This window comes from Capsicum annuum, chromosome 2 (genome assembly GCF_002878395.1).
Source record: "Capsicum annuum cultivar UCD-10X-F1 chromosome 2, UCD10Xv1.1, whole genome shotgun sequence".
Taxonomy (NCBI): Eukaryota; Viridiplantae; Streptophyta; class Magnoliopsida; order Solanales; family Solanaceae; genus Capsicum; species Capsicum annuum.
In genome coordinates this window covers 137,913,060-137,926,515 of record NC_061112.1, presented here as the reverse complement: position 1 = coordinate 137,926,515, position 13,456 = coordinate 137,913,060, and the positions used below count along the sequence as shown (strand labels likewise).

Below are 13,456 nucleotides of genomic sequence, written 5' to 3'. Positions count from 1 at the left end.
TATGTAACGTCTAGGAGATAGGAGTTTAATTAATTGGGTTCTACTTTCCATTGGTAAAACCGAATAATGCAACCTGCTTCTCTTGTTTTTCCATTTGGGGTGGAGGCTGTGGATTTTCATTTGCTGCCTATGACTCTGATCTTGTATTTTATTAGATGCGCAAACGTGGTTCCTATGAAATAGTCTTGAACTTCGGTGTTTTCGTATAAAAATTCTGAGGTTGCTGATATTATTATAGGCCTCTTTATGCTTCACATTGAAAAGGTCGTCTTGAGTCTTCTTTATGGAGAGTTGTGGAAGGCATTTTCATTAAGATGGCAAATCTTTGTCCAAGTGAAAGGACGTCCTTGTGTTATGAAGTTCAATGGTTTTTGGATGCACTTATCTTGGTACTTCCTTTTTTTAAAAAACGTTGTGTATGTAACATTGGGTAATTTAAACAGGTGGTGTTACTCTTTCCTGGTTAACCTGACCCACATGAACCAGAGTATTATTGCACTGCAAGCTTAGCAAGTGCATCAGTAGATTCTTTGCAAGTTTGAGAAATCATATGAAATTCGTTGGAATTCGGGTAGCGCCACGTCTCACGCAATGTGTGCAGCGGTTATACGCCTCTTTATGTAAAATGTTCAGATGAAGACAGGAATCTACGTATTATTTATGTCAAAATCAATTAGAACTACGTGGAGAGCGATTGTATGGTCTAGAATTGAGTAAAGTAATAGGTAACCTGTATTATCAAGAACAAGAACTAAATAAACGTTCAAATTAGAATAAAATTTAAGCTATCATCCATAGTGTTTATCAATGAGTTTTAATATGCTAGTTAAGTACTATTTTTTTTTGGAAACTCCAAGATCGCAGCCGCTACAGCCTCTGTCCTTCGGGTGAGCACTGTGTGCACACTGGATAAACCCCTCACCGTGCAATAGCTCACAAATCACATAGGAGATGTAAACCGCACTAGGTAAATCCCGTGCGACGAGCTCGATTGAGAAGGTATTAGAGGTGGAATGAACCCGCGACCTCCGCTATGGAAAGTCTCCTCAAATCAACTCAACCACCCCCTTGGGGGCTAAGTACTATTTTTTATTAGATAGTAATTGAACTGTAATTTCTCCGTTCCTTCGAAATAGTTGCCATGCTTTGCTTCTCCTTACATCCTAAGTTGTCATGTCTTAAATTTCGAGTTAGTTTAACGAATTTTTAAATTTAATTTAAATTATTAATTTAATATTTTTAAATTTAAAATTTAGATATTTAAAAACTATACAAAAATACTATTATAAGTCATAATTTTTCTCATATCACTATAATGAAAAAATATATTTATGTTTGACTAAGAAAGCAAATTATGACCAGTATTTTGGAACGGTGAGAGTAACTATTGAGGAATGCGATTGTTAATATAACTTAAAACCAGGAGTACGAGATGTCAAGTATGGATATGATAGAGGTTTACTTTGATAAGGTGGATAACCAATCATTGTCTTCCATCATGAATTTTATCAGCTAACTAAGGAGACATTGTTGTTATCGACTGCAACTGATTTCCTTATAAAAGCATATAAATCCTTTTTGACCGCATTAGTTTTCTTTGATTTTTGCAATTCCCTTTGTCCATATCGGAACTCCATTAACATGTACTTAAGTCCCCACACTAATGATAAGCAATCACGAAAATGTTTATCCAAATCGGAAAAGACAGAATTGCACTTAAGTGAGCTAATTCTTAATTCCAAAAAAGTACTTATTTATTTTACCCACAGTGATATTTTCTTTTTTTCTTTTTGATTTTATTCACACATATGGAGGAGTATAATTTCTAATATTACGAAATGTATTATTCGTTTTTCATTCTGTTTTTTTTTTTTTTTTTAATTATGTAATTAGAAAGTAGAAACATTAATTAATGACTAATGAACTTGTTCTAGTTTCAACTTTTGGCCTCTAAAGTGTAGGCTTTAAGTGCTGCATAAGAAATGATGGGAGAATATTAACGAGCTGCTTTACTTTTATTTCATTTTCGTCTGTAAAGCTATACAAGATTTAGCCCCTACACTTTCTTTTAACCCTTTTCTAGAAGAAAGTTCGACATATATATAGACTTGTTAAACACAAATCTTGATGACCAATTACTACAATATTGGTCCTACTGGAACATGTTAGGCAAACCTTCTTTAAGTCAAATATTAAAGAAAAAGGCAAACCACTCAAATCAACTATCATCAAATCAGTTTCTCTAATCACCAAATCAATAGATTTCTCTCTTTCAAGATCTAACACGTATGTCATAAAATTTCAAAAATACAAATTTTTATAAAAATTTTAAAATTATATAAGATGTGATTTACACGTCTTCTATACTAACTGCGATGCAGCGTAGTAAATTTAGTTTGTAATATACCCCCTATTATATTAGCATTGTGTATTAATCTTGTGAAATATTTTCTAATGGATCCTTTTAATTTGTCTAGCTACATATTATAAGAAAATCACACCAACATCATATTAATTCTGAACTACTTTGAAAATAATGCGTTCAAATTTTAACTTGTTGGTCCCAAGTGCATGTAGCAATTGCAAAACAAAAAAAGAATGTTCTACCTAAAATTATACTAACATGATATCTTAATTGTGGTGAAACCTATTTAAAATATAAAAAAGATATTCAATGCCTAAAGATGAAAATTTATTATTATACGCAATTTTATTCTACATTTGATTGCTCTCACGAAAACTTATATACTATAATCTTATTACTAAACGAGATATGCCAAGCAAAAAGGGAAAAAAAGAGATTCTAAAATAATGTTTTTTATATCGCTAAATACAAGTAAAAAATTCTTGAAAATAAATTTCGAATTTAAAAAGGTGATATTAGCCCATTTTTTAAATAAACATCTACATGTACATTTCTTTTTAAATTTGGAGGCATATTCTTAATTTATTTTGAATTAGAGAGATACTTTTTTTTTATTTTTTTTTAACAATTGAGTTTCTAACTTTAGTAAGTTTCAAATACAGACTACAATTTGAATGTCCAAACTCCAAACGCAGTGCTTACTCCCATTTGGCATATGCAAATGCCACACTTTTGTTACTTAAAGTTAAATGTCAATAATACCTTAACCTCCACCGCTACGTCCTACGGTGTCACCATTACTGGGAGTCGTAAAATCACAGCAAAGCTTTGCAGTTATTCACAACGTGTATCTCTATATCTCTGCAATTGCTATCATCTTCTCTCTCTTTTCCCTATGTTTCTTTGAACACTATTACAACTACAACAATCTCTCTCGACACAACACAAAAACATGGCAGAAAATTCATCCAAGGAAAACTTCATTTGTTTACATGGAGATTTAGAGCTTCATATAATTCAAGCACGTCATTTACCCAACATGGACTTAACTTCCGAGCGTATTCGCCGTTGCTTCACCGCCTGTGATGTCTGCCGGAAACCTCCTCCTGACGACGACTCCGCCGCCACCGACGGAAACGGCGCTGTTCCCAATGTGAAAACCTCCGACCAAAAAATCCACCACCGGAGGATTATAACTAGTGACCCATACGTTACTGTGTGCGCTCCTCACACTGCTCTTGCCCGTACACGTGTTATACCCAATTCACAAAACCCTGTTTGGGATGAGCATTTCCATATCCACTTAGCACACCCAATTGACTCTTTGGAGTTTCGTGTTAAAGATGATGATGTTTTCGGTGCTCAAGTTATGGGTAAAGTTACTATTCTGGCCGAGAAAATTGCCCCCGGTGAGGTCATTGCCGGCTGGTTTCCCGTTATTGGTGCTTCAGGTAAACCTCCAAAACCCAACACGGCTCTCCGGTTAATGATGAAATTCGTTCCGTACGATAAAAACCCATTGTACAGAAGAGGAATTGCTTCAGATCCTCAGCATTTAGGGGTAAGGCATACGTATTTTCCACTGAGAAAAGGGAGTTCAGTGAAGCTGTACCAAGATGCTCATGTTAGCGATAACTTTAAGCTCCCAGATATACAGCTGGAAAACAATACAGTTTTCGAACACAACAAATGCTGGGAAGATGTATGTTATGCAATTTCAGAGGCTCATCATTTGGTTTACATTGTTGGGTGGTCTGTTTTTCACAAAATCAAGTTAATTCGAGAGCCCACCAAGCCATTGCCACGCGGCGGAGACTTGACACTTGGTGAATTACTTAAGTATAAGTCTCAAGAAGGGGTTCGGGTTCTTTTATTAGTTTGGGATGATAAAACTTCCCATGATAAATTCTTTATTAACACGGTATGGATCTTTATACTGTTTGCTGATTTCTTTGTTAAACTATATTGAGTTACTTTTGGATACTTTGTTGGCTGTTATTTTAAGTAGGTAGTCAGATAGGTGTAAGATAAGAATATTGTCTTAATGTTGCTAGTGGTTATTATTTTAATGGCGAGCTCAATTTACATTAAAATGAATTGTCTTTTTCAACTTGCTTTCAAATGAGTGTATCATTAGTTTGAGTTCTTGTTGGTGAATTAAACAATAGTTTGAGATGACATTGGATGCAGGCGGGAGTAATGGGAACTCACGATGAGGAGACCAGGAAGTTCTTTAAGCATTCCTCTGTAATATGCGTTTTGTCACCACGTTATGCTAGCAGTAAGCTCAGCCTTATCAAGCAACAGGTTAACTTTCATAACCATTTACACATTTGTTAGATTAAATGTACTTTGAGGTCTTCTGATTGTTGGCTTCCCTATGTGCCTGTGAAGTTATTGCCCCTTGAACCATGCCTTCAATAGTTTGGGTTCAGTATCAGGTGTTCCATTTGATGGAGGTTCCATTTGAAAATATTCTTATAATTTTACGGATGAAAGATGGGAATCAAGGAAGAGCTTTGGTTCAGCAGAATAACATAAATACGGATGCTTGCCTTCTGTGGCTTGACAGGATAGTGTCATGAATGAATGGAATAAACAAATACTATAATTCTTCTAAAGCAGTAGTTAAATTTGTTTGGAAGGTATAAATATTCCCTTCTGAGAGTCTTCAATCTTTTTATGAATATAAAATCAGTTAAACCAATTTCCCTACCTTTGGATGCATGATTTGCCCTCTACTGATATTGCAATGAAGTGACTTTGTGACCTGAATATTTTTTGCTTCCAGGTAGTTGGAACCATGTTTACACACCATGGCCTCTACTGATATTGCAATGAAGTGCTTTTGTGACCTAAATATTTTTTGCTTCCAGGTAGTTGGAACCATGTTTACACACCATCAGAAGTGTGTACTGGTAGATACACAGGCACCTGGTAATAATAGAAAAATTACAGCATTCTTAGGAGGTCTGGATCTCTGTGATGGTCGATATGATACACCGGAACATCGCTTATTCCATGATCTTGACACTGTATTTAAAGATGACTTTCATCAGCCTACATTTCCTGTGAGTGGCTTTTGTTCTAAATTTTTCCCTTCAATAATTCTAATATCTGTCATATGTACTCTGGGACGACTCCTTACTTTACATAGTTGATTTTCTAGAATTGTGAAGGTGGTTAGGGGATCAATACTCTTGACCGTAGATTCACAAAAAATACCATTGTCTTCAGCAAATGAAGAGATTTCTCTTCACTTGGTTGATTTGTTTTTTTCTAGAACGTTGTTTCCAAGAATTTTATGAAATGCTGCTAAGTATTCCCTTACAGAATTTGGAACAACTGCGATTGCAGTCAGCAGACATTGAAGTGGACTTGTGGAATACTGATCATAGAAATTGGTTGGTTGTGTAAATGGCTAGTGTACTTGATGCTAGTGTGATGTTGTGGGCACTAACAACAGATTTATTATTCTTAATTATCAAAAAGGGGATAATATGAAATTTATTATCATATGTTATTGTGACCAAGTAATCTAGAAAGAAAGGGTTATAGGTTTATGTAGAGTATCTACAATTCTTCTTCTGAACTAACAAATGTAAGCCATCTTTTCATACTATGGGAGACAATTTGCTGCTAGATATTTAGTATATAGCTATTATTTTTCACGTGATTTAAATTTTAACGAGCAAAGGGCAGTGTTGTAGTTCACAGCATTTCAAGCTCTCAAGCATGTTGTAATTAGAAGGAGCGCAAAGCATATGGTTCTCTACTTATGTAATTGCTGTAGATACTCGTTAAGGAGATTTATTAGCCATTAATTGAATAATACTCCCTCATTTCCAATTTATGTGGCACCCTTTCCTTTTTAGCCTATCCCAGAGAGAATGTCACCTTTTTATAATTAGAAACATCTTAACTTTAAATTCCTCTTTTACCATGAAATGATTTATAGTCAAACAAATGTATAAAGTTTATTTTAGACCACAAATTTCAAAGTCTTCCTTTTTCTTAAACTTTGTGCCATGTCAAATGATGCCACATAAATTGGGATGGAGGGAGTAATAGTTAGACTCTAAATCCTGAAACTTATGTCCTGGATTTTGAGTATCAACATTTTCAAACTTAAATATGGTTCTTGACATCCATAATTGTTGTAATTATTTTTCAGAAGTGTTATGAGCTGTTTGATAGTGAAAAATTAAATCTCAAGACTTAAAGTTATGTGCCTGTATTTTGAATATTCAATATCAGATTGCTATATCTTCTTTCGGTTTTTATTACTATGATTTCTTATCTTGGATTTCTTTTGGGGGATAATTTGGGACTTATTTCTTGCCAACTCGGTATACGTGTTTCTTCATTAACCTTAATGTAGATGAACCTATTTCATCTCTAATACTCAATCTGCAATATGTAACTCTGTCAGCAATAATTGTTCATTAACAAATAGTTGTATATCATAAAATTCAAGAACTGTGATAAAATAATTTCCTAACATAAATTATGAAATAAGAAACTTGGTAGATTATTATCAATATGGTAGTGGTCTAGTGGTCAATGATGTGGGTTGAGAGCCTGAGGTCTCAGGTTCAAATCCCAATGGAGGTACAAAACACTAGGTGATTCTTCTCATCTGTCCTAGCCTTGGTGGACAAAGTTACTTGGTATCTGCTGCTGGTGGGAAGTGGTAGGTATCCCATGGATTTAGTCGAGGTGCACGAAAGCTAGCCTGGACACCACGGATATCAAAAAAAAATGGTAGTGATTGATTTAATGTATTTCAGTGTTGTAGCCATAAAATATCTAGTATTTGATAGATAGTGAATGATATTCTTTTGACATTAACAAGCACGTTTGCCGTTGGTTTTTGTTCATTCAACTTTGAACGTTCTCTTGCAAGTATTGAATAGGGTTATCTGAAAGGTCCCTAAGTAACTTAAGTGCAGGGCTCTCGCTTTTGTTTCAATTGAAACCAAGCTCATTTCAGCGTATTGTACGTTTACATGTGTTGTTTGTCCTTTTTCTGTTACATATTCCTTTCTTTTCATTACGTCTTTCCTGTATTTTCCTCAAAGTTGATTATCTTTTCTTGTTTTGATTATTTTTGGTCACATGCATTAGGCAGGGACCAAGGCTCCAAGGCAACCATGGCATGATTTGCATTGCAGAATTGATGGACCTGCTGTATATGACGTGCTTATAAACTTTGCTCAGCGGTGGAGGAAAGCGACAAAGTGGAGGGAATTCAAATTTTTTAAGAAAACAATGTCCCATTGGCATGATGATGCTATGCTAAAAATTGAGCGTATCTCATGGATACTCAGCCCTGCTTTTGCTGTTTTAAAGGAAGGCACTACAATCCCAGTGGATGATCCCAGATTATATGTGTATGGGGAAGATCACTCAGAAAATTGGCACGTACAGGTTGATACTTCTTTGTTTTGTGGATATCTTTGAATACTTACATATCTTTCAACTTTCACCCTCAATTCTTTTATTGCAGATCTTCCGCTCCATTGATTCTGGTTCAGTGCAGGGCTTTCCCAAGAGAATTGATGCTGCGCAGGCGCAGGCAAGGAAACCGTAGCCTTCTATTCTGTTTTCAAACTTTTGCTAAAGTAGCCGTAATGTTTAAGGAACTCTAGGAAGAAAATTTATCCTCCCCTCACACTTCACATTTTCTTTGGCGTTATATCTTTTGCAGAACCTTGTCTGCTCAAAAAATCTGATAGTAGATAAAAGCATTGAAGCCGCATATATTCAGGCAATAAGATCAGCTCAGCATTTCATATATATTGAAAATCAGTATTTTCTTGGATCCTCATACGCCTGGGAATCGTACAAAGATGCAGGTCAAATTTTGATCTTCTTGCTATGTTTCTGAATTGCAATATATAAGATTCTACTCCCTAGCATGTATTAAGGTAGGCTTGGCCTTATATTCTTGTCCATATGAAAAGTTGAAACCCTGATAATTGCAACTTAATGCATTGAAGCTCATAGGTAAAACTCAATAGTGCGGTCCAATATGGTTCTGGAAAAGAAATTATCATCTAAATGACCATTTTGTCACTTGGAATGCATCCCCATTTTATAAATATTCGGATATTGCTCCAAACTTGCTAAGATTCCAAATTATGTAGCTTCCTAGGAAAAAATGAATGGTTTTGAGATCGTGCAACCTCCTAAAGTAAAATTGTAGTTCTTACATAGTTTTCCTAATATCTCTTTCGAGATGTACTCATTTTAAACACTCTTAAGAGGAGTTGCATTGCGTCCTGATTTCATTTGTTTTTAACTTGATCAGGAGCTGATCATCTGATACCGATAGAATTGGCACTGAAAATTACTAGTAAAATTAGAGCCAGGGAGCGGTTTTGTGTATATGTTGTTGTGCCCATGTGGCCTGAAGGGGACCCTAAGTCAATCACTATGCAGGAAATACTCTTCTGGCAGGTAATTTTGCTGAAACTCTTATGTTTATGTCTTTTGGATCTTATGAAGAAGATAGGTAGTTATAAATGAGCAATGATCAGATGATACTGGCCACAACAATTAAATGAAATGATTAGGTTACACTGGCCTCAAATAGGCAGCCGCATCAAGTATACTTTCAGAATTAGATATGCCAGCTGTCTGAAGGGTTAATGCATCCAAATATCAGAATGTACTAGTTATAGAGTGTGCATTAAACATAAACTGTGGCCACCTTTTTAGTTTTTTCTATTATCTATAATCATGCCTATCCAAAAGAGAGCTTTTATTTGCTTTAAATGTTTGAAAGAACAAATATTCTTATCCTTTAGGATGGTATATTTCTTCCCTTAGACATGGAGGTACAAGTGAGAAAAAAGGATATTGAAAAAAACACTACTCCCTCCTTTCCATAATAAGTGAATTGTTGGATTTTGGCACACATGTTAATAAAAATAAATAAAGACATAAATTTATCATGTTTTTCCATTTTTATCCTTTTCAAATTTCAAAACCTTAATAACGATACATCACTTCCAATGCACATTTAATGGATGGTATATTTGAAAAAAATTTCCAACATCTACCTTGAATTGTGAACCATTCACTTATTTTGAACACTAAAAAATACTCCATCAATTCACTTATTGTGGAACAGAGGGAGTATGTTCCATGACGTGTTTTTCTTCATGCCTCTCATTGTCATTATATTACTATGAAAATTTGATGATTCAGTATGTGATCAACTGACTATTGGATCAATGAGTGATCTGAAAAAAGGTACTCCATACAAGAAGAAAATGAGATGTGCTTTTTAAGATTTTTATTTTCTTTCAACAGAGCCAGACTATACAGATGATGTATCAAATTATTGCAACAGAGCTCAAGTCGATGCAGCTTTTGGACTCACATCCGCAAGATTATTTGAATTTCTACTGCCTTGGTAACCGTGAAGAAATTCCAGGCTCTATCCCTCAACCTTCTGGTAATGGTGATAAGGTAATTGGGAATTTTCTTGTTTTAAATATGCTTGTTGGGTATATACACAAAATAAATTTTGGAGCATCTGATGTGAAGGCTGCCTTTAATATTGATGAAAATGGGTTTTGGAGTCTTAAAAAATAGCCATCGACTTTTAAACAGTATCAGATTCCCTAAACTCTGCTTGTTTCGCGTCTCCTCGAATTCTATACTGGTTTCTCAATTGGTGAATGATTATTCAATAGCATGATTACACTAGTTAAGGACATGTACGATGGAGGGAAGACCCGGGTGAGGACGACGTTAGAGCATTTTCCGGTCGAGACAGGGTTGCATCAGGGATCGACTCTTAGTCCATTCCTATTTGTGTTGGTGATGGACGTGTTGGCGGGGTATTAAAGGCAAGGTGCCTTGGTGTATGTTATTTGCGAATGATGTAGTGTTGATTGATGAGACGTGAGGGAGGGGTTGTGAATGACAAATTGGAAGTTTGGAGGCAAACCCTCAAGTCTAAGGGGTTCAGGTTGAGTAGGTCCAAGACGGAGTATTTGGAATGCAAGTTTAGTGACTTGAGGCAGGAGGACGAAGTGGTGGTGAGGTTGGACTCTCAGGATGTTCGTAAGAGGGATAGTTTTAAGTATCTTGGGTCTACAATTCAGGGGAATGGTGAGATTGATGAGGATGTCGCTAAACGTATTGGAGCAGGTTGGATGAAGTGGAGGCTCGCCTCGGGAGTGTTGTGTGATAAGAAGGTGCCCTTTAAGCTTAAAGACAAATTCTATAGAGTGACAGTTCGTACGGCCATGTTGTATGGAGCGGAGTGTTGGCCAGTCAAGCACTCCCACATCCAAAAATTGAAGGTGGCGAAAATGAGAATGTTACGTTGGATGTGTGGGCTTACTAGAGGGGATAGAGTTAGGAATGAGATTATCCGGAAGAAGGTGGGAGTGGCTTCAGTGGAGGACAAGATGCAGGAAGGAAGGCTGAGGTGGTTTGGGCATGTGATGAGGAGGGGCGCGGATGCCCCAGTTCGTAGGTGTGAGAGGCTAGCTTTGGATGGTTTCAGGAGGAGTAGCGGTAGGCCGAAGAAATACTGGAGGGAGGTGATTAGACATGACATGGAACAACTTCAGCTTACTGAGGACATGACCCTAGATAAGAAGGTGTGGAGGTCGCGGATAAGGGTAGAAGGCTAGTGGGAGTGCGTGGATTGTAGAAGTTCTTGTGTAGCCGGGTTTGTAATCCTAGAACTGTGTACTTAGGTGTCTTTGGTATGTGGGGGTATGTTACTACTAGGTGGGGGTCCTATTTCTTATTTCTTAGTTCCTATTTTCTTATTTAGTGTTGCCCTTATGTCTCTTATTTCGTATTTTCTCTGGTTTCTATTTTATTATTCCTTATTCCTGATTTTCTGTTGTGTCATCCATCCCATTGTTTACTACTCTTTATCTTGAGCCGGGGGTCTATCGAAAACAACCTCTCTACTTCTTCGGAGATAGCGGTATGGACTGCGTACATCTTACCCTCCCTAGACCCCACTTTGTGGGAATACACTTTTGTTTGTTGTTGTTGTTGTTGTTGATGATGATTACACTAGTTGTAGCTGCTTGGACCGCTAGTTGGGGTGGTTAAACCATTTATGATAAAGTGAGACTGACTTATTAAAGTGTGATTGAGATGAGTTCTTCGGGTGATTAATAGAATTGCTTTACAAACCTACCCACAAACCTAACAGTTGGATCCATGAGGAAATGCCAGTAACCAAAGCCTTGCTCTGATTATGTCGTGAGACTGACTGAATTCAATCATATACCCTGGAATGAAACGAAGTTCAATTTTGTCAAGTAGTAACATAGGCATACGGCTTACTTCGACCTATAAGTCTCATCTCAGTGCAGGAAGCATACCCACTATGATCAGTAACAATATTTTGTCTTTCCGTGCTTCTGCCTTATGTGTGAAGCAGAAGAAAAAACTTGGGGGCCGCTGGTTACTTGAATGAGGAGAAACTAATATCTGTCTTGAATTTTAGCATAACCTAATACTTTGTTTTGTTGCAATTTTACCTCTGTTCATCAATAATGCTTGCCTGCGTAAGTTATGTTATGCATGATAGAAAGCCGAAATAAGAATGCAGGTATTAGTAATGCATAGGTTAAGAAACACTAATGATCAAATTAATCCTCATACAGTAAACACAATTTATTTCGTTTAAAAAGTAGACACATTTGTAAATGTACCAATTGTAATATGTCAAACTAAAAACCCAACAATAGTGATCCCCATTAGAATTCAAGATCACTAATCTTTGCATTGCAATTTCCGCGTTACTTACCCATGCATGACTTACCTCAAAACCAAGTGACCCCTTAAAAGTTATGAGTTGTCACCCTCTATGCTTTCTTGTTTTTGTTTTATTTTGCTTATCAAAATTTGATCAAACTTGAATACGTTTTTGAGAAGTTTTCTTTGATGTGCAATCAGGTCTCAGACTCGTATAAGTTTCAGCGTTTCATGATATATGTTCATGCCAAAGGAATGATAGTGGATGATGATTATGTTATAGTGGGCTCTGCCAACATAAATCAACGATCTTTAGCTGGGTCAAAAGATACAGAGATAGCTATGGGTGCCTACCAGCCTCATTACGCATGGACAGAAAAGCAAAGGCATCCACGGGGAAAGGTTTAAATGAAAATCACACTATGCACATAATTTATCTTGAGAAGATGCTGTTGATGTTAACAAAACCGGATACATTTATGTATTTATTCATCTTGTGTTGATCTGCAGATCTACGGATACAGAATGTCCCTGTGGTCAGAGCACCTTGGGAGAATAGAAGAATGTTTCGAGGAACCAGAGGCGCTAACATGTGTGAGGAGGGTGAATGAGGTTGCTGAAGAAAACTGGAAGAGATACACAGCTGAAAATTTCAGTCAACTGCAAGGACATCTTCTGAAGTATCCAATACATGTGGGTGCGGATGGGAAAATAGGTCCATTATCAGGATATGAAAATTTCCCAGACATAGGGGGTAGAGTACTGGGAAATCATGCCCCTACTATCCCAGATGTTTTGACCACATAATCCTCAAGAATTATTACCATGATGACACTGTAAAATAATGTAGTAGTATGTCATTTTGTACCTGTTTGTACATTTTTCTTTGTTGTATTTTTGCTGAGTGTTAGGGAAGCTGTGTGTTTACTTACCTTGGGTGTCAGTTGTTTATCAAGAATTATAGTATTCGAGATTTGTGCAATTACAGATGTTAATTGTTTTGATTCATCAGTTCATGTGGTCTACAATTTTTCTTTTAAAATTCAAGTATAATAATGATAGATAACTTATCTTTTAAGAAAATTCACAGTTATAGGACTTTTTGAATTTCAAATCCTAGCAAAATTCACAGTTAAAGAACTTTTTGAATTCCATTTCCTAGCGCACCAATGGTACATCTTATCCTCCCAGACTTCACTTTGTTATTTAGGACATTTGTTATTTAGAACATTAAGGTTTAAGCTTTCGATCAAGATCTTCTTGCTTCAGTTGTATGAAATCTCGATTTAATCTGTACTTTTTGTTCTCTTTATCGCCATTAAAAGATAATCTAATTTGAATAATATG

At 36.2% G+C, this 13,456-nt stretch overlaps 1 protein-coding gene across 1 annotated transcript; it reads left to right on the top strand.

The window, feature by feature from the left end:
* The first annotated feature begins 2,973 nt into the window (after positions 1-2,973).
* Positions 2,974-13,117, top strand: LOC107859829 (phospholipase D delta). Its single transcript, XM_016704952.2, has 10 exons — positions 2,974-4,286; positions 4,556-4,672; positions 5,242-5,436; positions 7,493-7,795; positions 7,875-7,943; positions 8,076-8,223; positions 8,679-8,827; positions 9,686-9,844; positions 12,311-12,511; positions 12,620-13,117. Exons 1-10 carry the CDS (start codon positions 3,318-3,320, stop codon positions 12,914-12,916), a joined length of 2,607 nt encoding a protein of 868 aa, XP_016560438.1. The 5' UTR covers positions 2,974-3,317; the 3' UTR covers positions 12,917-13,117.
* The last annotated feature ends 339 nt before the right edge of the window (positions 13,118-13,456 follow it).

Excerpts from the sequence above, each read along its gene's own strand:
- LOC107859829 (XM_016704952.2), top strand. The coding sequence starts at position 3,318 with ATGGCAGAAAATTCATCCAAGGAAAACTTCATTTGTTTACATGGAGAT. Across the intron at positions 4,287-4,555 it reads ATAAATTCTTTATTAACACG|GCGGGAGTAATGGGAACTCA; the intron begins GTATGGATCTTT and ends CATTGGATGCAG. Across the intron at positions 7,944-8,075 it reads TTGATGCTGCGCAGGCGCAG|AACCTTGTCTGCTCAAAAAA; the intron begins GCAAGGAAACCG and ends TATCTTTTGCAG.